This window comes from Pseudonaja textilis, chromosome 12, assembly GCF_049901715.1.
Source record: "Pseudonaja textilis isolate UNSWEBS1 chromosome 12, rPseTex1.2, whole genome shotgun sequence".
Taxonomy (NCBI): domain Eukaryota; kingdom Metazoa; phylum Chordata; class Lepidosauria; order Squamata; family Elapidae; genus Pseudonaja; species Pseudonaja textilis.
In genome coordinates this window covers 4,825,795-4,848,340 of record NC_142001.1, presented here as the reverse complement: position 1 = coordinate 4,848,340, position 22,546 = coordinate 4,825,795, and the positions used below count along the sequence as shown (strand labels likewise).

At 41.0% G+C, this 22,546-nt stretch overlaps 1 protein-coding gene across 2 annotated transcripts; it reads left to right on the top strand.

Annotated features, from left to right (window-relative positions):
* Positions 1 to 51: 51 nt before the first annotated feature.
* On the top strand, positions 52 to 21,033 carry CHIC1 (cysteine rich hydrophobic domain 1). Of its 2 annotated transcripts, XR_015745042.1 has the most exons (7): positions 52 to 283; positions 7,615 to 7,669; positions 11,851 to 12,006; positions 13,155 to 13,211; positions 13,794 to 13,853; positions 16,656 to 17,626; positions 17,667 to 21,033. XR_015745042.1 is itself a non-coding variant. In XM_087940883.1 (6 exons), the coding sequence occupies exons 1-6, from the start codon at positions 78 to 80 to the stop codon at positions 16,704 to 16,706; spliced, it is 585 nt and encodes a 194-aa protein (XP_087797009.1). In that variant the 5' UTR covers positions 52 to 77; the 3' UTR covers positions 16,707 to 21,033. The 2 variants fall into 2 exon arrangements, 1 of the variants encoding a protein (XP_087797009.1); XM_087940883.1 differs by having other exon boundaries at positions 16,656 to 21,033.
* The last annotated feature ends 1,513 nt before the right edge of the window (positions 21,034 to 22,546 follow it).

Genomic DNA, 22,546 nt, shown 5'->3' with positions numbered 1-22,546 from the left:
CCGTTGGGCTCGCGCACCGGCGCCCTGTGCCGCGCTTGCGCAATAGCGCGCGCGCGGCGCGAGGAGGGCGGGGGGCGATGAGCGTCCTGCTCCCCAACATGGCGGACTTTGACACCATCTACGAACTGGAGGAGGAAGAGGAGGAGGAGGAGGCGGCGGCGGCGGCGGCGGACCAAGAGGAGCTGACGGAGGCCTCCCGGACTGTGGTGAGGAGTCAGGAGCTGCCGCGGCCCCGGGACGCGCCCGAACCCGTGGCTGTGAGGGGCGCCGGGCAGATCACCGTGTAAGGACCCGCGGAGGGGGCGAAGGCGGCGGGCGGGCGGGGCTGGGAGGTGTGCCTCTGAGCGCGTGCAGAGGGCGCGGGGCGGCCGTGGGGTGGAAGGGGGAAGGTCCCTCGGGCACGTGCGGAGCGCCGGGACCCTCAGAGGCGTCTCCCGAGGGCGCCCAGGGTTCCTGAGCTTGTGCAGAGCGCCTCTCTTTCCCTGAGCGGCTGTTCGTTGGGTCTTGCAGGGACCCCCGGGGAGGGAGTCAGCCTGGCAGGCAATGAGCAGCTTTTTATTGATTTTATTGATTTTAATTTTATTCTTCAAATGGGTACAGCCGCCGATCTCATACAGATCCCAGAATATGGAAATATAAAGAGAGCAAAGGAGAACAAGAGAAGCATTTGGGGGAAAAAAAAACCCAGCCAACATAAAAGCATGTAGAAAGCCATTCCAATTAAATAATAATAATAATAATAATAATAATAATAATAATAATAATAATAATAATAAAAAAAAAAATTCAGAGTCAAATTTTAGCCATAAAGTGCAACGCAACTTGGACTTGCAACAGTCCGTTTAGTGACCGGAGTGACATCATCACTAAAAACGGGAGTTATGGCCTTTTTCATGCATCCTCACGATCACCTGGTCGAAATTCAGACGCTTGGCAACTGACTCATATTTATGACGGCTGCAGTGCCCCTGGGTCATGTGGTCCTTTTTTTGTGACCTGACAAGCAGCGGGGAAGCCAGATTCACTTAACATCCGTGGGACTAACTTAACCAGTGCAGTTATTCACTTAGTAACTGTAACATGAAAGATAAAAATGGGGCCCAATTCACTTGTCCAATGTCTCAATTAGCAACAGAAACGTTGGCCTCAGTGTGGTCCTAAGTGGAGGATTACCTGTGCTTGCTTTCTGGAGCACCTATGGGAAGAGACCCTGTGCTGAAAGGACCCTAGAGCCTTCCTTAGGGCAGCCCCTCCTCTCACTTAGGGTGCTTTCGCCCTTCTCAGTGTCTGTGATAGGATGGGGAGAGATCCAGCCATTGCCTCCCTCTGGAGGAGAAGGCAGAAAAGCCCTGGGGGCCGGGGCGGGGGGGTCCATAGGGCCAACAGACAGGCAGCCTCAAACTCTTATCCAGGATTTGCAAGGCTGCCCCCCCTCCCCCTTCCCTTGCCTGGCCTAACATTTGGGCTTGAGGTTGATGCTGCACTGCAGACAAGTAGGGCACATTTTAACATTATCTGTATTGGAAAAATAATAATAATAAAACCAGAACCAGGTGAGGCTATCTATAAAAGGGGCTGCAGCAACATAGGAGTAGGAAGATAGGTTGAATGTGTTTGCTGCCTTCAATTATGTGTAAAAAATAAAAATAAGGGCACAATACAAATGTGTGACATTGCAAAGGCTTAGGTGATACTTAGCAGAGTAACAATTCAAAAGTTGTGAATGCTATTCAAACTGAAAATGTGAATCTATCAAGTTATTAGATTCTAAGTGGCCATTTGAAAAAAAAAAAAACATCGGCAGTTGTTGGTACCATTGGTACAATTGTTTATCTTCATTTTTAATTATGAGAGGAAACCCATTTGGTTTTCAAGTGTAATCACAGAAGGTGTGTTAAATGGAATTGTTCGCTACAATGTCTATTTTTACATCTTGCCCTGCTTTCTATAAAGCAAATGCCTTAATAATGTAAGAGAACTGTCTTTTTGTTATATGCATTTACATTTTTCTCATAATTTAAAAACAGCCTTTTAATTCTTTATTAAATGTTAACACTTTAAATTTTAAACTCCCTAGGCACCATTATTTGTCATTTTATATTTATTTCATTATCCGTTTGCTTATTATATGTGCCAAATGGGATCGTCTGAATTGTGCTCAGTTGATATTTCTTTTTTTATAGTATTCTGTTACTGAACCCATTCTTTTTACGAGGACATTTGCTTTCACTTGTTAAGATCTATTTGCTTTGTATATCTTCAAAAATTAAGTGTTTTAATTTTTGTTCTTAAATTGCATTTACATTAAGAGATGAAAGGAATTAGTATCTTGCTCTGATAGTTCTCTACCAGTTATTGACACACACAACCCTTAAAAAAAAACTATATAGAGTGAACTTTCTGTGTGCTTTAAAAAAAAAAAAAAATTAACCGGAAGTCCTTGCCTCTGAATGTATGATTTCCATTTCTTACTTCCCTTCCTGTGGGGTACAATATATTCTACATTTTATCTGTAACTTTCTCATTTTTGTCACTGTTCTCCCCATATTATACTATCATTTTAGTTCTTGAGCCCTCTGAATATCTTAGGTCACCCTTGTGTCCCCCACTTGATTGAAAACACTGTATTTATACTGCTGTGAAATCTTTGCCAGTGTTTCTAGGTGTCACCAATCCTTGGTATTAGACCCATAATGTTTGGAGCCTGTAGATTCATCTCCGCACAACCCAGTCCTAGATCACGGCTTGAAACAGTAATGAAAAACCTAATTACAAAGCATGTAACTTTATTTATCTCTTCATATTGCATACAACAACTTTGTGATAAGCTAATAATAAAAAGGACAATGTGATATACAGTAGATGTGAGCAGAATATTTGAACCATATTTAAATTGTTTATGTATTATTAATAAAACTACTCAACTAAAAAATCTGTATGCCACAATATATTGAGGAAAGTTTTCTCTTTCACGACCCTCCTTCTGGAAGGGCATAAATTAAAGCAGAGTGTATACTCTCATTGTTTTGGGGTTCATCTATATTTCTAATGGCTTTATCAGTCTCTTTTTTCAAATAATTCACTGTGAATTTGGTTAGAGTTAATGTAATCATATGAGCAGATTCTAGTAGTGTAATAGACTCGTCTAGCATACAATTCACAATATAATTCCATCTTTACCAGGAAACAATGTAGATAAACAATGAATTGTGCAGCTAGATAGGAAAGACCAGTTTTCTAAAGGAAAAGTTTTGTTAAAAATAATGCTTTGTACAACTTTCCTTCAGTTCTGTTGTTAAGCAAAATAGAATGGGGAGAAAGACAACCCTACATTGTCTCAATCTGTGTACAGTAAGTCTCATTGGGATTTTACATATTGTCAACCCTGGCATGAGTTAACAATGCAACAAAGCAAAGTGTCTTTTAATTCTTAGATGATTTTGAAGTTTATGCTTATCTTATGGTAAGAATCTCATATAATTTTTGAGAGCACTCTCCCCTCTCTTTTAAATTCCTGTTATGGCCTCCAGATGTTTTATAAACATGATGGCTGAATGTGATGGGGATTTTAGTCCATTGCATCAGGATATTATTGCAGGTTGGGTGAAGTCAGTTGTTCAATGTGCGCTGGTAAGGCATTGGATTAAAATGCAGGATTTGTTTAGTTTTTTTAGAAGCAAATTGAGCGGGTTTTTTGATGGGATATAAAAAGTTGGTATCAAGGTGGCTGCATAACTGTACAAATGCTTCATTTATATCCTGCCCTTGTTATTATTATAAACAACTCAAATCATACTCCTTCCTCTTCTTAATTTCTAGTTGTAAAAGATCCAGATGGAGAATGATAGTCATTTCTAATCAGCACCGATATCAATTAACCGTGGTTTTCAAATTCTGGCTCTTACTTTTTGGCATTGGCTATTTCTTCAGCTATAAAGAACGTGATTGTTTTTTCTTTCAAAGCTTTAGCTTCAGCTCAAGCCTTAAGAGATTCTAACATGGTTAGCCATCAGCTCTTATTGTTTGTTTATTTATGAACTTATTACTTGCTTCAGTTAAGGTAACACAAGCCGGGTACAAAAACAAAAATTGCACCTGGTGCAATGAACAATAAACTACAATAATACCTAATAGCAGAGAGTATACAGATACTTACTTCCAAAATTACAACTGATACTGTATAATATTTCTGGCCCTGGAAGTCAACAGCACTCAAATCCCAGCGGTCAGGAGGTGGGAACTGCCTCTGCTCACAGGAACTTTTCTAGATGTGGGTAATCCCGGTGGGTAATGCCTATTTTGGGACGGGGTCTGTCGTACTGCCCAACAGGCATGGCCTCTCTCTGGCCTTGGATTGCATGGGTTTCATGTGGACTCTTCGGTGGGGAGACCCCCGGATGTAACGAGATCCTTTTTTTTGAAAATTGAGTCAAAGATGATTTCCTTTTATTATATTTATTTGGGGAATTTGTATATCATATAATATGTACTTTAAAATTTTAGGAGAATGCAGCATTGCAAGCTAACTTTGCCCACTGCCAGGAGTTCAATCCTGACCGGCAGAAGGTTGATTCAGTCTTGGTTGGTAAAATGAAGTTGGTAAAATGAGGACCCCGATTGTTGGGGGCAATAGGCTGACTCTGTAAAACTGCATAGAGACCAGGGCTGTGAAGCACTGTGAAGTGGTATAAACGTCTAGGTGCTATTGCTATAAATGTTAGTTTTTGTCATCAGAAAACTTAGGATGGTAAACTGAGTGAAAACAGGCCTCAAGTCATTTAAGATTTTACAATCAACTACTAGTTGTTGTTTTTTAAATGTGGGTTTTGGAATGAGAAAACAGTTGCAATTTCATTGCCGAATAAATTACTATTGTATAGACAATAAATTATAGTAAGTTATTAATTGCTGAAGCAGCACTTCAATTTTGTTTATAGAACACACATTACACACGATAAGCTATGAGACTATTGGACAGTAAAGTGTTGTATCTAAATGCCTTGTTTAATGGAGATCCTAAATAGACATTATAGGGTGGTCAAACATTTTCACAGGCTTATTTATAGGATGCGTTTCCAAGACTACATTTGCATCCTTTTAAGTATATTTGGATGGTGTGGGAGCCACACTCATTGGGAATTCATGGGTTTTACTTGTCAAAGAAAGTTGACATTGAAACTGGATCTCTGGGGATTATGGTACAAAAATAGACAATTTCCCTACTGAATTTATTATGTAAAAAATTCCATTCCTTTAACTTGCAATTGTTGAATAATATGCAAAGAAAGCTACTTAAGTAGAACTTTCTACAGTATTGTGATGCTTCAGTGCTAGAACATTCACTTTCTAGCCATTCACTTTTAGTGATATTTTCTTGAATTCTCACTAAATATTAATATACTTTAAAGAAGCAACAATTAATTTATATAGTATGTGCCAAATTTGTTTAAAAATACTACAAAAAGGATGTGAGTTTAATGTGTGCGCTCTCAGTAATATAATAAAATGTAATGTAATGCAATGTTTGTCATAATCTTGGCAAGTTTGACAAAAACTAAGCATTCCTATAGGAGGCTCTGATATGGCAAAGCAGCATAGCAAAGCTGAAATGGTACCAACCTAATCATTTAAAAATATTCCCTCTCCTTTTCCAATTTCTACACCATTGAATTGAAAGAAAGAATGGTGCAGGAAGTTGGAAACGTTTTAAATTTGCTTCTTTGTTACTGTTGAAGCTCCAAATAAAACTTTGAGAATTTAATGCTATGCACCAAACAAGGCCAAGGCTAATATAATAATTTATTATGGAGAAAATTAAAGTATATTTAACTTGAAAGATGTATTCAGTTAGGAGCTTGTTTTCAATGTTGTTGCTGTGAAGTTGAATTTTACCATGTTTAGACCAGGCTGCCATTATACTGAAAAATTCCTATCGGTCGTTTGGGAGATATCTTTTGGAAGCTAGGCACTGAAATAAGGATTTCTCTATTCAGATAGTCGTCAACATACAGCCGTTCATTTAGTGACTGTCCAAAATTACAATAGCCCTAAAAAGTGACTTATGATCGTTTTTCACACTTAGGACGGTCACAGCATATCCACAGTCACATGACCAAAATTGAGGCACTTGGAACCCCGGCATGCGTTTGTGATAGTTGCCTTGTCCTAAGGGTCACGTGATCCCAACAAGCTTCTGACAAGCAAAGTCAATGGGGGCAGCCAGATTCACTTTATGACCACATGATCCACTTAACAACTGCAGTGATTCACTAAACTATGGCAAAAAGATTTAAAATAGGACAAAACAACTGTCTTATTTAGATTGTGGTCGTGAGTCGAGGACTGCCAGTTCAAGCTAGTTTTAGGGGTGCACAGTGCCCAAGTCCATAATAAGGAATAAAGGGTGTGGACCACTAATTAAATATGTCATTGGTTCCAGGTTTCCCTGATATTAGTAGTACACATTATTTTCTGATGCTAACAGGTTACTGTTTATCAGTTTCCAATTACAGAAGGTCCTTTCCGTTGACAAGGGGCAGGCAATACTTTGACCTCTTTGCTTCTGATTGGGAACTTTAGAAAAAAAAAATCCGTATTGTATATGACTTTGTACCAATAAAAGAGAATATTTGTAGCTCACATTTGTATATGACTTTGTCTTTGCAGCTTCAGGAGGTTGAATCAGTAAAGCATGTCCTCCTACGTTTTGTATTTTGTAATGCTACACGACACTCATCATCCTGCTTCTGAGGTCCTCCCAGGGTTAATAGACAGTGCTGCAAATTACTGTATTGCTTAATCTCTTTTCATTGTGAAGCCAAGATACATTTGTATTATGACTTTAGGTTTGTATATTATTTTATATTCCTTGCAAAGTATTGAGCTGTGGAGATTACGTTTTGTGTAATGCGTATACCTCAAAATACATTCAGTCTTTTCTCTAAGTGAAAAATGAATCCGTTGGGTATATAATATGTGTCATCTGTATGAGGGGTCTCCAACCTTGGCAAGGTTTAAGACTTGAGGACTTCAACTCCCAGAATTCCTCAGCCAGCTTTGCTGGGATTTGAAGTCCACAAAGTCTTAGAGTGGCCAAGGTTGGAGACTCCTGATTAATATGGTTTTTTTAACGTTAGCACAGAGCTTGCAAAGTCAAGATGCTGCTGCTTTGGGATCCGATCCTGGAAGGATTCTTGTTTCCCCTGTAAAAACACTATAACCTTCATCATTCTTACTAACTTGTGGAAGAAAAGTCAGAAGGTGAAATGTGTGTTGAAATGTTCTTGATGAATAGTTTATGTCATAATTTACAAACTTTGTTTGAATTACTACAAAGATCTGTCAAGACCTGACTAATTTGACGGAATTTATTTAGAGGGACATTAGGAAGGAGAAATACCCATTTATATTTATCTGGGTAATTTTTCAAACAACTTGCTAATATCAAGAGACATACATGTTTCTTGCTTTGATTACTCCTTGCTATATATAAAATTATTTGAATGAGGTATAAAGCTAAATTGTAACCTCGGATGCAAGAATAGGTATAACAAAAGTTGTAAACATTTTATAGGTTCGGTGGAAATACTTTTTGTTCTTTTGTTTTTTTTCAAGGTTTGGCTTGAGCAACAGGTTTGACACAGAATTTCCCTCTGTTCTGACAGGGAAGGTAAGTTGGAATTGCCTTGATCATTTCTTGTCACCTTGCTGCATTTATCAAGGAGTGTTCGTGAGATGATCCATAGCGACCGCAAACAGATGTAATCTAGGACATGGCCACTGATTTCTGTAGAACTGTGGATTCAAAAAAATATATTCAAGAGCAGCTTCTGCCATTCATTCTGTGAGACTCAGGATCTGTTTCTCTTCTCTCCCCACCCTCCAGACATATGTTTTCCTTTCTTCAATCGGAGAGTTTTCCCATGAGTAGAACATATGCAAGAATGGGGACTGTCTACTCTCAGCAAGGTTTAGAATGCTTTCTATAGTTCAAGTCTTCTTACAAATATTAAAATGGTTGGGCAGTCTAGGATGTGCATTCTCTTTGCTTACTTCAGAAACTCTCTCTCTCTCTCTCTCTCTCTCTCTCTCTCTCTCTCTCTCTCTCACACACATACACACAGAGTGACTCACTCTTTAGGCTCCATTTGGCTATCAGATCACCCCCTTGTCAGTGTAGACTCGAAGCTATTGTCTTGACACCATCTCTATTAGAGGTGGCTAAGTTGTGTTCATTTGATGTGGCAACCAGGGTGGGAGGTTCTTTGCCAGATTGACTGAATTTACCTTGAAAGAGTATTTAGGGAGAAACGTTGGCTGGAGTGTATTTGACGGGTGTGTCTGCCTTATGCAGAGGGGCCCATTGGTGGGCAGTGGCATCATCCCCAAAGACTGTGCAAAGATTCCCCCATATTATACAGGCAGGCCTCGACCTACGACCACAATGAAGCCCGGAATTTCTGTTGCTATGCGAGTCGTTGGTTAAGTGACTGAGCCCCATTTTACAACCTTTACCAACAGTTGTTAAGTGAATCACTGCCATTGTTAAATTGGTAACAAGGTTGTTAAATGAATCTGGCTTCCCCAATTGACTTCGCTTGAGGTGACTGCATGATCCTGGGACCCTGCAGCCGTCATAAGTATGAGCCAGTTGCCAAGGGCCTGAATTCGGACTGCATGGCCACGGGGAAGCTGCAGGGATCACAAGTATGGAAAACAGTCGTAAGTCACTTTTTTTCATGCCGTTGTAACTTTGAACGGTCACTAAACAAACTGCTGTAAGTCAAGGACTACCTGTACATTCTAATACATCTCCATTACCCAGAAAACAACACTTCCTGTCCAAACTCTGGAAGCTACTCAGAATTTGGAACGTGACATAAACTGACTGAGGGCAGCGACTGAGGTTTCTGGCTATTTTTAATCTTGTAAAAACTAGGTCAGAGATAACAAAGTTTGTGCCTTTGTGTATATTCTCTTAGTAGCATCTGTTCTGCTTGGCAACAGCTCTCCCCCAGCCAGGCATTTTGATGCAACATTAAACATAGTTCAGTGGTGGCAGCCAGGCTGAGCATATTGTATAGCATTGTTTAAAGAACCCGTTTCAGGGAAGAACTTAACCGATTGTCAGACTCTGATTCTAGGTCGAATTCAGAGTCAGTTCTGGAATCAGTAGCTTAAGATCTTCGTACCCGAAAGCGTTTCCTTCTCTCAAGTGAGAATTCAACTGAATTAAGTCATTTGCTCTCAAGTGGAAGCCCAAAATACAGTATAACCTTGCTTTGGTCCCTGTATTTCAGAATGCTGGTTGTTATTTTTCTATTATTGAAGATGGTGGTAATAAGAAATTTAAGACATACTCTTTCTTGGAAAAAGAATACGTGGCTTTTTTCAACTGAAGCATATCACAGACTTTGAAAAAGTCCAAATGTCCCTAATCCTTTTCTGTCCATTTAATTATTTTAATCGTCTGTAAGCTTTCAGCACTGACTGACTGCCTAGTTTAGAGTTGCCTGTTCACAGGGGGTTTTCTTATTGATAAAAACGTTGAGCTTTCAATATGGTGTTAAATGGGACTTCCATAGTTTTGCCACCTGGTGCTGTTTGGTCCTCCTTAAGGGGAAAAGCCCAGCTTCCTGCTCTGATCTTGGAACAATGCAGGCTTTAGTGAGCAATGCAGGGAAGTGCAAGTCATAAAACCTCCCTTTGCTATTAGGATTCAGGAGAAGGTGTGATGGATAGGGCTGTGATCACCCTGGTCAAAGAAAGCAGAGCAGGCCTGCTGGCTTTCGGGCGATCACTTCCTCCCTTGCCTGCTGTTGTAAAACATTATGACCCTTCCATCCGCCGCCCTCCGTCCCTTTTATGGCTGGTTGGCAAAAAGGAAACTCCTCTTTGGAATGCAGCTGTTCTCTTGGAGCTCTCCTCACACTCGGGGGCCTTACCTGGTTTGCTCGGGGTTTCTTTTTTTTTAGAAAGAACAATAGCATTTTATTTACAGCATCACAGGATGCTTAAAAAGCCTCACGAACAAAAAAAAATAAAAATAAAAAACCATGGCATTTTTTTTTGCATGTTGAAATAGCTGTAGTTCCCTTTGCTAATTAGGAAGGCAGTCTTTGTCGTTTCTGAAATTCTTGTAGCATAAAATGTTTGTGCAGAGGATGCAGAAAATGGCTGTTCATATGGACAGATTGTTGTGTGGGCCCCTCCACGGCTGCATTGTGAGACGCTGTAGAAGAAGCAGAATTCAAAAAAAAAAATGGCCCAGTGGGTCTGGATAATTCTAGGTTTTAGGTGAAAGAAAAGCTTTCCTGAAATAAAAGCATGTTAGGACTTTTCTTACTGATTTGCTGCTTTTTCCTCGTTCTTTTCACTTTGAAAACAGTTTAAATAGAGAGGAATTTTTAGGTTATTCCGGCCATTCCACTTTTGGCAGGGGGCTGTTCTCCTAGTTTGCTGCTTGGCTCCCAGATGTTTTGTTAGCAAACTAGGTAAGGTTGTCAGCAGGGACTTTGGGGTGAAATTTCCTGTTTGTTTATATAGGTCCTGGGTGGTCTGTAGGTCTTGTGACTGTTTGAAGACCAAGCGGCCATCCAGGACCTATTTAAATGAACAAGACACTTCACCCCTGAAGCTGTTACCTAGTTTGGTAGCAAAATGTCCAGGAACTAAACAGCAAGCTTGGAGAACAGCCTCCTGCCAAAGCCTGCAACCTGAACTACAAATATTCTCAACTTTCTGCTTTTTTTTACTCCATTTGGAGGTGGATGGAAAAAGTTGTGTCTTTCCCCTCTATCCTGAAGGGGATTCGTGAAAAATATCCATCGTCAAGAATGGCTGAATGTGCGCAGTCTGTGTATCGTTTGCCATCTAATGTGGAGGGGCAGCCGAGGAAAACTGAAACCCATCCAATCAATGGAAGAGTTAAACGTTCCCATCTGAATTGCTGTAAAAAGGCCTCAAAGCTCAACCAATTTATTATGACATGAACTCCAACAGTCTGCTAAAAGTTATGGCATGTTCATGTGGTTTGCAAAAAAGTGAGGAGTTGACTGCAATATAATTTTAATAGTTATACCTTTAAGATCCTTGATTTCTATTGAAGGGATCTGTAATCGAATAGAGAGCAGGATAGTGAGAAGAAAAAGAATTAACATCGTGTCACCAAAAGGATATTGAGAGGATCCTCTTGCTTTCTTTTCATCACCCTATTATTCCCATTCAAGTAAGAAGTCATGGAGATTCTATTTCAGTTATGCTTCTGTTCTGTCAACTTACGTTAATGCATCCCCAGTATGGTTCACCCAAGGTTAGATTCCAAACGTTTAGGGCATTTGTGGGCAGGTGACAGACAAAAAATAACTAAGCATAAAAAAATTAGATTGATAAAAATTGACACAAATAAATAGTAGTCTTAAATTTAAAAAAAAATCATGGGATATCCCAAAGGTGCTTTTTCAAGGAACTGGACTTTCTGTTTTTTTTTTCTTTGAAGACGTTTCCCTTCTCACCCGAAGAAGCTTCTTGGATGAGAAGCGAAACATCTTCAAAGAAAAGCAAGAAAGTCCAGTGGCCTCGGGGTGGGTGGGGGGGAAGCCCCTTTGGGACAATCGGGGCCAAGGTTGCAATCTGGAATCATGTTGCTCACATGAAGAGATGTGTAAAAAACAAATACAAAACTTTTATTTAAAAAAAGGGGGGGGTGTCTGGAGGACGGAGAATCTCCATAGAAATCAAATCGTGAGATAGGTGTGCATATTTAGATACAGGTTTTCGTTCCCAATGTGGAGTCACCACTTGTCCTCTCTCTCTCTCTCTCTCTCTCTCTCTCTCTTTTTTTTTTTGCAGGTTGCCCCTGAAGAATTCAAGACCAGCATCGGTCATGTGAATGCATGTTTAAGGAAGAATCTGCCCATCACTGTGAAATGGCTCCTCTGTGGCTGTTTATGCTGCTGCTGCACACTGGGATGCAGCCTTTGGCCTGCCGTCTGCCTTAATAAAAGAGTACGTGTGCCAAGCAGCCGTGCAGCTCTTCACCCTCTTCTGAGTGGCTTATGAGTTGCCCAGACCAAGGGTTTTTTTTTCCTGGGGTGTGTGTGTGTGTGTGTGTCCATGTGTCCATCTATGAAAGAGGGTCATAGGGGTCAAGATGAATTCCTTGCCAGAAGGTCGCAATAGGTGATCGCACAACTCTGGGACCCTGCAACCATCCTGAGCCACTTGCCAAGGTCTTACAAGAGTTCATTTAGTGACCGTTCAACGTTGCAGCGGCACTGAAAAAAAAAAGTGACCTATGACCATTTTTCACACTTACAACCATCGCAGCATCCCTTTGCTCTCGGGATCAAACTTGGGAAGCTTGCCGTGTTCTGGGGTCCTAATGTCACGTTTTGATACCTTCTGACAAGTACTGTCAACGGGGAAACCAGACAGTTGTGTTAACTTAACTAACTTAACAACTGCCGTGATTGATTTAACAACTGTGGCAAGAAAGGTCATAAAATGGGGCAGAATTCACTTGGTGAATGTCTCGCTTAGCAACAGAAATTTTGGGCTCAGTTGAGGTCATAATTCAAGGACTACCTGCGTAGCTGCTCATTTCACTGAATGGACAGCAAACAACAACCAGGTAAAAACCAACAAATCTTAATCCGTTTTAATAAATATAAAAGCAAATCATGTAGACCAGGGGTCCCCAATCCACGGGCTGCAGCCCACCAGCAAGCCTTGGCGAGGGAGCAGGTCCCTTCCAACTCTGTTAATCTAATCCTCCTCTATTTGCAGGAGCAGTGGGCACACATGCTTTCCTGCTACTTGTGGGGAGCCATCTACTCCCCGCCCCCCCAAATCTACCAAGCCAGAAAGGTTAGGGAACCCTGATATAGACCCACAACACAGGGAAGGTAAAAATGGCCACCTCAACAATGTATTCAGCTTTACAACCTTGGGACTGAATTTTAAGTGTTTAATATTCCGTAGTTAGATATTTGTATTTATAATACACAGGTTTGCTCCATTTTATCCCCCCCTGCTTACGCTTAATGCTTAATGTATTTTTACCTAACTTTTCCAAACCCTTTTATAAAATTATGTATGAATCTGGTCAGTGACGGTACTAAAAAAACTAATGCGAACTTGTTTTTTTTTCTTAGACAAGAAGATCTATTCAGAAGTTGTTAGAATGGGAAAATAACAGATTATATCACAAGGTAATATCTAGGAAATAATAGATATTCACTTAACAAATCAAAGAATATTCTGTATGGACTGCAAAATCGCAGCTCTTTTGATTAGTAATTCATAATCCCGGGACTCCGATCTGTGGGTGGTCATCTGGTTAACTAAAAGAAGTAGAAAAAGCTGATGTTGTTTCGATTCATTTATTTGCCAGATGTCTTAATTTGAAGGGATGGAAACCAGCTGCTTGCTCATATCTGGCTATGTTAGGGAGGTGAGCTGTCCTAGCTGACTGACTGCCGTTGCTAACGTGGCTCTTGTTGAGAAAAATCCACACATAGATAGTGGGGCTTTCCTCCCGCCCCTCCCCAATTAATGTCTTTCGGATATGCAGCGTTAGAATTCCATCCTGCTTTGCACTCACACTCCAGATCTCAAGGCAGGCTGATTCAGAGGGTGAAGTGTTACATTTACAGCCAAGCCGGAAATAACCTTGTGCCGGGCAGCACATACAGGAGAATTGTAATGAATAAGTCAAAGGGACGCAGGGGCTTGTTTGTCAGCCTAAAGCGTGTTTTTTGTGAAGGTAATGTGGTATCTTTTTCTTCTTTAAGCTTGGCTTGCATTGGAAGTTGAGCAAACGGAAATGCGAAACTAGCAATATGATGGAATATGTAAGTATTGTCCAAGATATCAGTACGGGTAGTCCTCAACTTATAATAGTTGCAAGAGTTCATTTAGTGACCATTTGAAGTTACAACAGCACTGGAAAAAAATGACTTATGACTGTTTTTCACACTTATGGCCATTGTGTTGCCCCCCCCCGGTCACGTGATCAAGATTAAGACGCTTGGAAACTGACTCGCGTTTATGGCCATTGCAGTGTTCTGGGGTGATGTGATCCCCTTCTGACAAGCAAAGTCAATGGGGAAGTCAGATTCACTTAACAGCCATTTAATAGCTGCAGTGATTCACTTAACAAATGTGGCAAGAAAGGTCGTTAAATGGGGCAAAATTCACTTAACAAATTTCTCACTTAGCAACAAAAATGTGGGGCTCAATTGTGGTCGTAAATCGAGGACTACCTGTATCAGTTTCAACATATCGTTTTCCCCTTCTGATTAATTCATTCTTGTCTTTAGTGACTGGAGATACAATTCTACTTTCTGGGAATGTGTACGTGATTATACCTAGCATAGCGCAGTCATTCATCTGAAAATGGAATCAGCAGATACACCAACTTATAAAATCAAAGCCAAGTTAGTTTTTATCTTTCCAGGTTTTAGTTGAGTTCTGTTCAGATATGCAGTACAGTAAGAAACAGATGTCTTCTCCTGCTCCCCTTCCCCTTTTTTAAATATATAATTTTTATTAAATATTTTAAGGAGGGAAGATAAAAACTAATTTAACTAATTTAAGAAAAAGAAATCAAAAAGAGAAAGCTAAAAGTAGAAGTAAGGGGACAAAAGTAATACAAAAGTAGAAAAAAAGATATCAAGAAATAACTTTCTTCTTTGTAGCAGTTATAGCTAAAAATTTAAATTGACCTCTTGCTTATGGTCATATCTCTCTTCTTTTTATAATATAGAAACCATAATAAGTTCATTTTTTCTGTTATACACAGAAAGTCCATAAGAGTTTTCCAATCAGAAATAAACATATTGTCTTTTTTTAAACAATCTAAATAAGTCAAGTTAGCCACCACAGTAAGTTTCCTCGTCTTCACCAATTATTCCTCCATTGTGGATAGTGCTAAAAGTTTCCATCTTTGAGCATACAATAATCTCATGGCAGCTGTCATTACAAAAACATAGTTCCATGACTTTTCCCCGCCACTTCCGTCCATCAGTCCTAAACGAAAGATCTCTGGTCTCACTTACGTTAATCTTTAAAGTCCTTTGAATAAGTAGCTTTTTTACATGTCCACCAATATGATAAAGTTCATGTTTCCAACATAAATGTTAAGTGTCTTTATACACGAGGCCTTCTGTCTGCCGCACAGTTCTTTGTTTGCACGGCAGCTATGTGAATTTGGTTGACACATAGGCACAAGGAAACCTGAATAATGTCAAAAGTGCCAGCTGATTTTCTTTCGATTTAGTCTGCACTGTGTTGGTCATTGTCCATTGTTATCTTAGTTTATTAAAATACAAAATGTTTTTTTCAGAATAAATACCGCTAAACTAGCTAGTATTATTTACCGGTTAAAATAAGTACTTGTCCATAGCTTTGATTTGAACTTTTATAGGCCAGATCCCAGCCTCGTCTCAGATGGCATCTCGTGCAGGGTTCAAGCTTATATATACAACAGCCTGTTTTCTATTTTTAAAGCATAAACGCCTTTTGGATGGACTTACTTAGTCTCCTCTTGCTTGTTTGCTGTTCCCTAAGTATTCTGGAATATAGAGAGGAAAATATCACCATGGCCCTGAAGGCTGTTGAAGGACCCATCACTTGTCTTTAGATTTGTGGGTTTCAGTTAATGACTTGTAATCAAAACATGGTGAAAAAGTATTGTAGCACTCTTGAGATTCTGGATGGATGAGTCAAGATTTTCCCCACATTTTTATGAAAATGTGCTCAGATATCTTCTGTGTCAAATTACTTGCTGCTTTTTATGCAAAAAAGAAAACGTTAAGAAACTTTGAATTGAACTAGAACATAGAATCCTAGGTCCGAAAGGGACCTCAGAGGTCATCTAGCCCAACCCCCTGCCCAAGGCAGGAATCCTCATTCCATCCCAGACAAACGGCTGTCCAGTCTTTTCTTGAAAACCTCCACTGATGGAGCATCCACAGCTCCAGGAGGCGCAAGCTATTCCATTGATTAATGTTCTCACGGACAGAAAATTTCTCCAGTGGAATCGGTTCCACTGAACCTGAGCTACATATTACACACTGGGCTCCCATCAGTAGCCAGTCCAAAATTTCAGCAGATTGTTAAACAGATTTAATCTTGCCTTTGGGGGGAGGCTTGCTCTTTTGATGATCAATAGGCCCCGTTCTTCCCCGTTAGATCATATTAAGGAGCTGAGCTATTAACCTGAGCGAGGAAGTATCTATCCCAAGATTTAAACCTGAGTTGTTGGTGCCACCTAGGGGAAGGTAAACACATGGAAAACAAAGAACTACCTGGAAGCCAACCTATTCTTGCAACTGAAAACTATCTCATCAAACTCTGATCAGAGAAGCCACGCCCCCTTTTTCTAACCTAGTCTGTATTGAATGATAATCTTGAATTTTCAGTGTTTGGGGAGACCGTTTTCTTGTGGTTAGAAGCTCCAGGGTTACCAGGATCCCAGGTGTAACTGGAGGGAACAGGATCCTTTTCTGAAGTAGACTGAGAGAGGTGAGCCCCAACGTGGCACAAAGCAACTCCCCACCCTCAGGCCACACACCCCAACTTCTAAAATGTTCTGACGTTCACAGAAGAGCCGAATTGGTTAATGTGTCGTTTGTGTTTCTCCCTTTTTTTAGGTAATACTCATAGAATTCTTACCAAAATACCCTATATTTCGACCCGATTGAGGAGCAGTATTACCTTTCAATGTTACCTGTCACGTCCTACCTGTAGTGCCTTGTAAGGGATATGGAAGAGAAGATTTACCTTTGCTCTGATATTGTGTTTGAAAAAGTGTTCGTCGGTAGAGTATCTTCATTGCCGCGTTACTTTTTTTTTTTTTTTAAAGAAGAAAACTGTTTGCACTTTCTAGAAAGGTTGCGATGCTAAGGCTTGTTTGTGCGCTCCCGAGGCTTAATATACTTGATGAACATGGTCACTATGGAGATAATCTTATATCAGTGCTGCTTGTAGTCTTGTTCTGACATGCTGCCTTATTCATTTCCAAAACTCAGTCTTGCAAACACGCTCCCTGAATCTATGTAACCAGGGTTCTCCAGGTGTGCTGACTGGGACTTCTGGAGGCTGTAGTCCTGACACATCTGAAGGGCACCAAGAAGGGAGGAAAAATGGCATCTTCAGGCACTTTGAATTCTTGACAGGAATGATCAAGGTTAGCATACAGTAATTAATATCCTACGTATCTGTATTGACGATCTGCTTTGCCCGAGATTAACAACGAACAGCAGCAGCAGCAGTCCATTTTCATTTGCCAAGTTGCTCATTTTCCTTTCTCTTTGCTGGGGGGGGGGAGGGGGGAGGAGGAGGGTTGGGTATGTAAATATTACCTCATTGTATAATATAAAGTGTGGTATTACGCCAAGGTTTACGAATTGCGATACAACGCCAATGGCTTTGCATAGATTTGTTACGATCGATGTTGTGCGTCTGTTCCTGATTGTATTGGCCACTTACGTGCCACGCGGTGAAGCCACGCGGGCTTTGTAGATGCTACTGAAGGTTGGACTCAGGTGCGGTTTGTTACGCAAACGTAAAGATGCATCGTCATTCTTGCTCCATGAAATCGCTTGTCAAAAAAATTAAAGAAGTAATTCCTTGGATTTATAGGTAACCCAAAGACCCCGAAGCCCATCAGAGCCCCCGGCTTAAGCACAGCAGGCCTCTATAAACAATACTGCCAGAAAACTGGCAGAAATTCAAAGGAAGTTGGGGATCTGGCATTGGGACCCCGTAATTGATGGAAGGCGACATTTTTTTAAAAAAAAAAAAACGTCTTGGCGCCCTGCATTTTTACGTTAGGCTATCAAGTGTTTCTCACTATGGCAACTTGAAAATGTGTGGACTTCATCTCCCAGGATTCCCTGGAATTCAGGGAGTTGGAGTCCACCCGTCTTCCAATTGCCACGGTTGAGAAACGCTGGTCTCTCTGGTGTTTAGATCATTTCCATGTCTCTGCTTGTAATATCACATTTCTTTCAAATATGTCGGGTTGCAGCTCCTTTTAACATTAGTAAGATTGGATCCAGCCCTGCAGTTCCACAGACATGAAGTATTACACCAAAACCTGCATGGAAGTTGTTTCTGAAATAGCGGGAAACTAAAACCTGCTCCCAAGATCAGTAGTCCGAAATCCTCCCGTTCTAAGGAGGTGGGCCAATAGTTTCTCCTCTGGCTGCCTTTCCTGTTGCTTGCTTCTAATTAGGAGATTATAGAAGTAAATTAGTTAGGATAGAGTTCCAGAAATCAAGAACCACAAAATTCACCTGATACACAGTGACTCACATTCTCGGTTTAGATACTGTAGTTCTTTCAGTCCATGCTTTTTAGCCATTATTGGAGCTAAGAGAATTGAGGAGATTTGTGATTTCAGTTGTTTGTGTTTGCAAACCCCGTAACGAGCAAGTTTAGTCTAATGGGTAGCAAGGACTGTGCATCAGAGCTCCAGAGCAAATAGGCACCTTCTCATTAATTCAGCTGTTGTGGACATCACAGTACACGCATCTTTCCTGTAACTTCGTACATCATGCATGCACAGAGTTGCCCATCATGATGAGGTAAATGGGAAGGCTTCTGGTGCTGGGTGCATGCATCTCAAAATACCCATGGAAATATCGCCTCAAAAGCTTCATTTATAAATTCAACACATTCGCCAGTTTGCAAACTGGAGCCTTGAATTGCTATTTTCTTCTCCAGAGGAAATGTCTCGTGTGAGAACTATAGTATATAATTAAAAGAAAAAACAAACATCCAAAGAACTTTTTGCCTGCATACCTTGGACTGTAAGGCTTTGTAGACTCCTAAGAGAGTCGAAGAGCAACACAAACCTTCTTAAGACAATATGACGCACGGTGAAGTTGAGCCTGTTCTTTTACAAATGGTGTTAAAAATCCTGCATTGCTGAAAAAGTTATTCCAGCATGTGTGTTACTTTTGTTGTTGTTACTGAGTTACATTGTGTAGCATACACACTCCAGTTCCGTTGTTACTGAGGCAAGAGCAGCTTCATTTGAGTGTTACCCCACAGATCCTCCTCCTCCTTCCCCTCCTCCTAGCAAAGTCTACTTCGATAGGTCTTCAGCACTTTCTGAGAAGCCCCTTGCACCTTCCAAGCCAAGTTTGCTTGGAGATTTTATGTCAATATTCTTTTAAACATCGTGCCAAGAAACATTATGGCTTTTCTGATCCTATCAGTGTCTAAATGCAACACTTAATACCTCCTAATCCAGATGTAGGAATTCTCTGTCCTTCTCACCGTACTAGGTGGAAGCAGCTTCCGCAGGTATGAATGGGACTGACTTCCAGCTCAGCTTTTCTTTTCTTTGTAGAGTTAATTATGTAGTTAAAAAATACTCCCCATTTTTACACTCTGTAGAAATCTCCAGTCTGTCTCTGTTAAGGGGGCCATACTTGCATCTTTCCTCAGGTATGCAAGTGCCAAATAAGTTGCGTCTAATGCAGCAAATGTGGCACAATGTTGATTGGTAACGTGTTCTGACACTTTTACCGTTTCCCAAACTCTGTGCTTTGGGCAAATCTAGTTTCAAAGGTCTTCACTGTGCTAAGTGGAAGCCTTTAAAAGAATCCCCGTTCCCGCCCCAGGATTCATCAGCGGTGGAATATGGGAAACGGGTCCTTTCTCTTTACCCTAAGCTGCAAGAAGTCATGAAAAGCTGCTGTTTGTTCCCGTAGCTCTTGAGGTGTCATATCAAATGGTCTGGCATGTGAAGTTCTGACAGTGTTCTGTGTTGATCATGGGTGTAGATTATATAAATATGTAAAAGCCTGTAAAATAGAGCAACGGTTGCCTTAAAAATAAATAACACCTGAGCCCAATTCTTGAAGAGGCAAAGTCACTTTAAGAGTGGCTTTTGTCATTCTGTCCCGAAAAATGCATTCAGAATTGGGGGAGCTTGTAGAAAATTTGAAGATACGGCTCCTTATTTCCTCCCATGGCTTTACCAATTCTTCTTTTCCAAAGTTCAGCTGTCCAGCTTTAAGTTACTTCTTCCATGATGCCCCTCAAGATGGCCATTACGATATTTGAAATCACTTTTCTTTTTCTTTTGTAGGCTTCTAGTGGGGGAGGGGTGGAGAAAAGGATCTGGAATTGTTCAAACGAAGCAAAGAACACAGAGAATGGGATTCATTTTTACATTGTATTTCTTTGATACAATGGAAAACCCCAAGCAGCAGTGAATCCTGACTTTATACCATTGATTCCTAAGAAATTTAGAGTTTATTATAAAATGTCACAGAGTTTATCATATGCATAAATGCTCTCCCCCCCCCCCCAAAAAAAAACTAGTTTGCCGAGAAGTAGGTTACTACATTAATGCTTTCTCCTAATTTATTCCATCCTATTTACAAAGAATGCTAATGTAGGAAAATGTTTATGGGTATAACATTCCACATGTTTTTGTCCAATGAGTAGATTGGTAATTAATTTTACCTATTGTGCAAAATTTGGAAACAAAAATAAATATGAGAGCAGTGTAATTCTTGCACAATTCTGCAAAAATCCAAATGAATGGGACATCCCCCATGCCAATGTATTATGTTCTAAGCATTCTTTATTCTGTCTCATTCCAAAATTCAGAAGTTTTCAATAAATTTATTGCTCTGATAAATTTAGCCATTCATTTTGTCTTGATTAAACACACAATTTGTATTCTTAACTGTGAATATTGTATTTTAGTATCATGCTAAATAATTGCATTAGCCTGAAAATATTAGCATCGAGCAATAAGATCTTAAGCGTTGATATTCAGTGTAAATATTTAACAGTTTAGGGAACAGTGTTGTATAATACATTCACTTTGCAAGTTTTGTGAATTTTTGTTTATGGCTATAACCATAATTTGTAATTCCATGAAGCTTCTTTGTTAATCTGTGTATGTTTTAATTATGTTTCCTTACACTTTATGAAGTAATAGCCACTTTTTTTAATAGGACCTCATGCCTTGAAGATTTTGTAAAAAATAAATACTTAAATAACTGTTGTGCGTGTAATTTCATAATATGGCTTTTCACCTATACAGCTGTACATATATATATAGCTTTCCACATGGGCAATAGCTCATTTACATTTCACTTTTAAACAAAAGCACACTTCTTTAAGCTTGCTTTATCAGCACCCCCAAGAGCTTCAAGTTGTATCTAGAGAACAACTGCACTGATATTTTAGCCACACATACTTCCCTTTAAAGTTGTGGGTGTGGTCCCCCAAGAATGTGGCTTATGGTGGCTTTGGTTCAGTTTTGAATCCTGCTCATTGACTGCAAACTATTCCTCTCCCCCCTTCTACGGAAAAGCAGGATCAAGCCTAAGTATTTTGTGTGTTCTTGAAGAAAAACCTTCAGGCAGCACAGTGGCCTCCTTCCCATAGTCAACATTCAAGAGTCCGTGGCATCCTTATTACTCCATGGGATGTGCAAGACTAATCAACTATGAGATAAACCTGGCTGGTAGTCCTTCGGCTCTGGAACCAGCATGAGGAAAGACTGGAGTTGCAACCACAACATCTGGAAGGCGACCGCTGCCTGAAGTGTCTCGTTTCACTTGCAGAAGATCAACACCTTTTTTCAGGCTTGGTGGAGAGCTGAACCTGGTTCTCCCACATTTAGCCTGATGCGCTCACAATTTCTTCCCACGACCACTGGCCTTCCGGTGAAACTCCCATGTTGACCAGCTAGAGATCCAAGGAAAGCTAGTGAATCGGGAGCTGGAACCTGGTGGAAGAACATCTAGGTTCAGACCTAAACCTGGTCTCGACCATTAAATTGTATTAGTCCCTAGAGATGGTATGGAGACCCCTGCTTTAAGGGGTGGTTGGAGAATCTACACTCAGGGCAGATGACACCACCTGAGAGTTAATCACAGCAAGCAACTATGCTTAAGTGGAGACTTCCAACAAAATGCTGGGGGGTTATAAGGAGGGATTAGGAGAGTAAAGTTGGCTGGGGAATTCTGGGAGTTGAAGTCCGCCAGCCTTCAAGTGCCCAAGGTTGGAGACCCCTGTATCTAGCCAACCCCCTTCCCAAGCAGGAGACCCCAGAGTCCAGGGATCTTCTGACTTGGCAGCTTTAAGTCTTGTGGACTTCAACTCCCAGAATTCCTCCTCCAAGTCATGTTCCTCAGGAATTCTGGGAGTTGAAGTCCACAAGCCTCCAAGTTACCAAGTTGGAAGACCCTGGCCCAGCCCAGGCGATGCCGGACAAATGACCGCCCAGTGTCTTCTGAAGAGCCTCCAGGGATGGAGCGGCCGCCACTTCGGGAGCCAAACTCTCCCGGTGCTGGGTTGGTCTCACGGTCGGGACTTTTCTCCTTCCTTCTAGGTTGCAGCCCCCACCCCACCCCACCCCCGGGCCCCGTTGGCGCCCCGGAGCCCATCGCTGCAGCTGGGCGGCGCGCTCGGGCTGGCCTGGGTCCGCGGGGCGCTAGGACCTGGCCGTTCTCGCGCTGCAGGGGCCGCCGCTGCCGCCGCCGCCGCTGCCGCCGCCGCCTCCTTC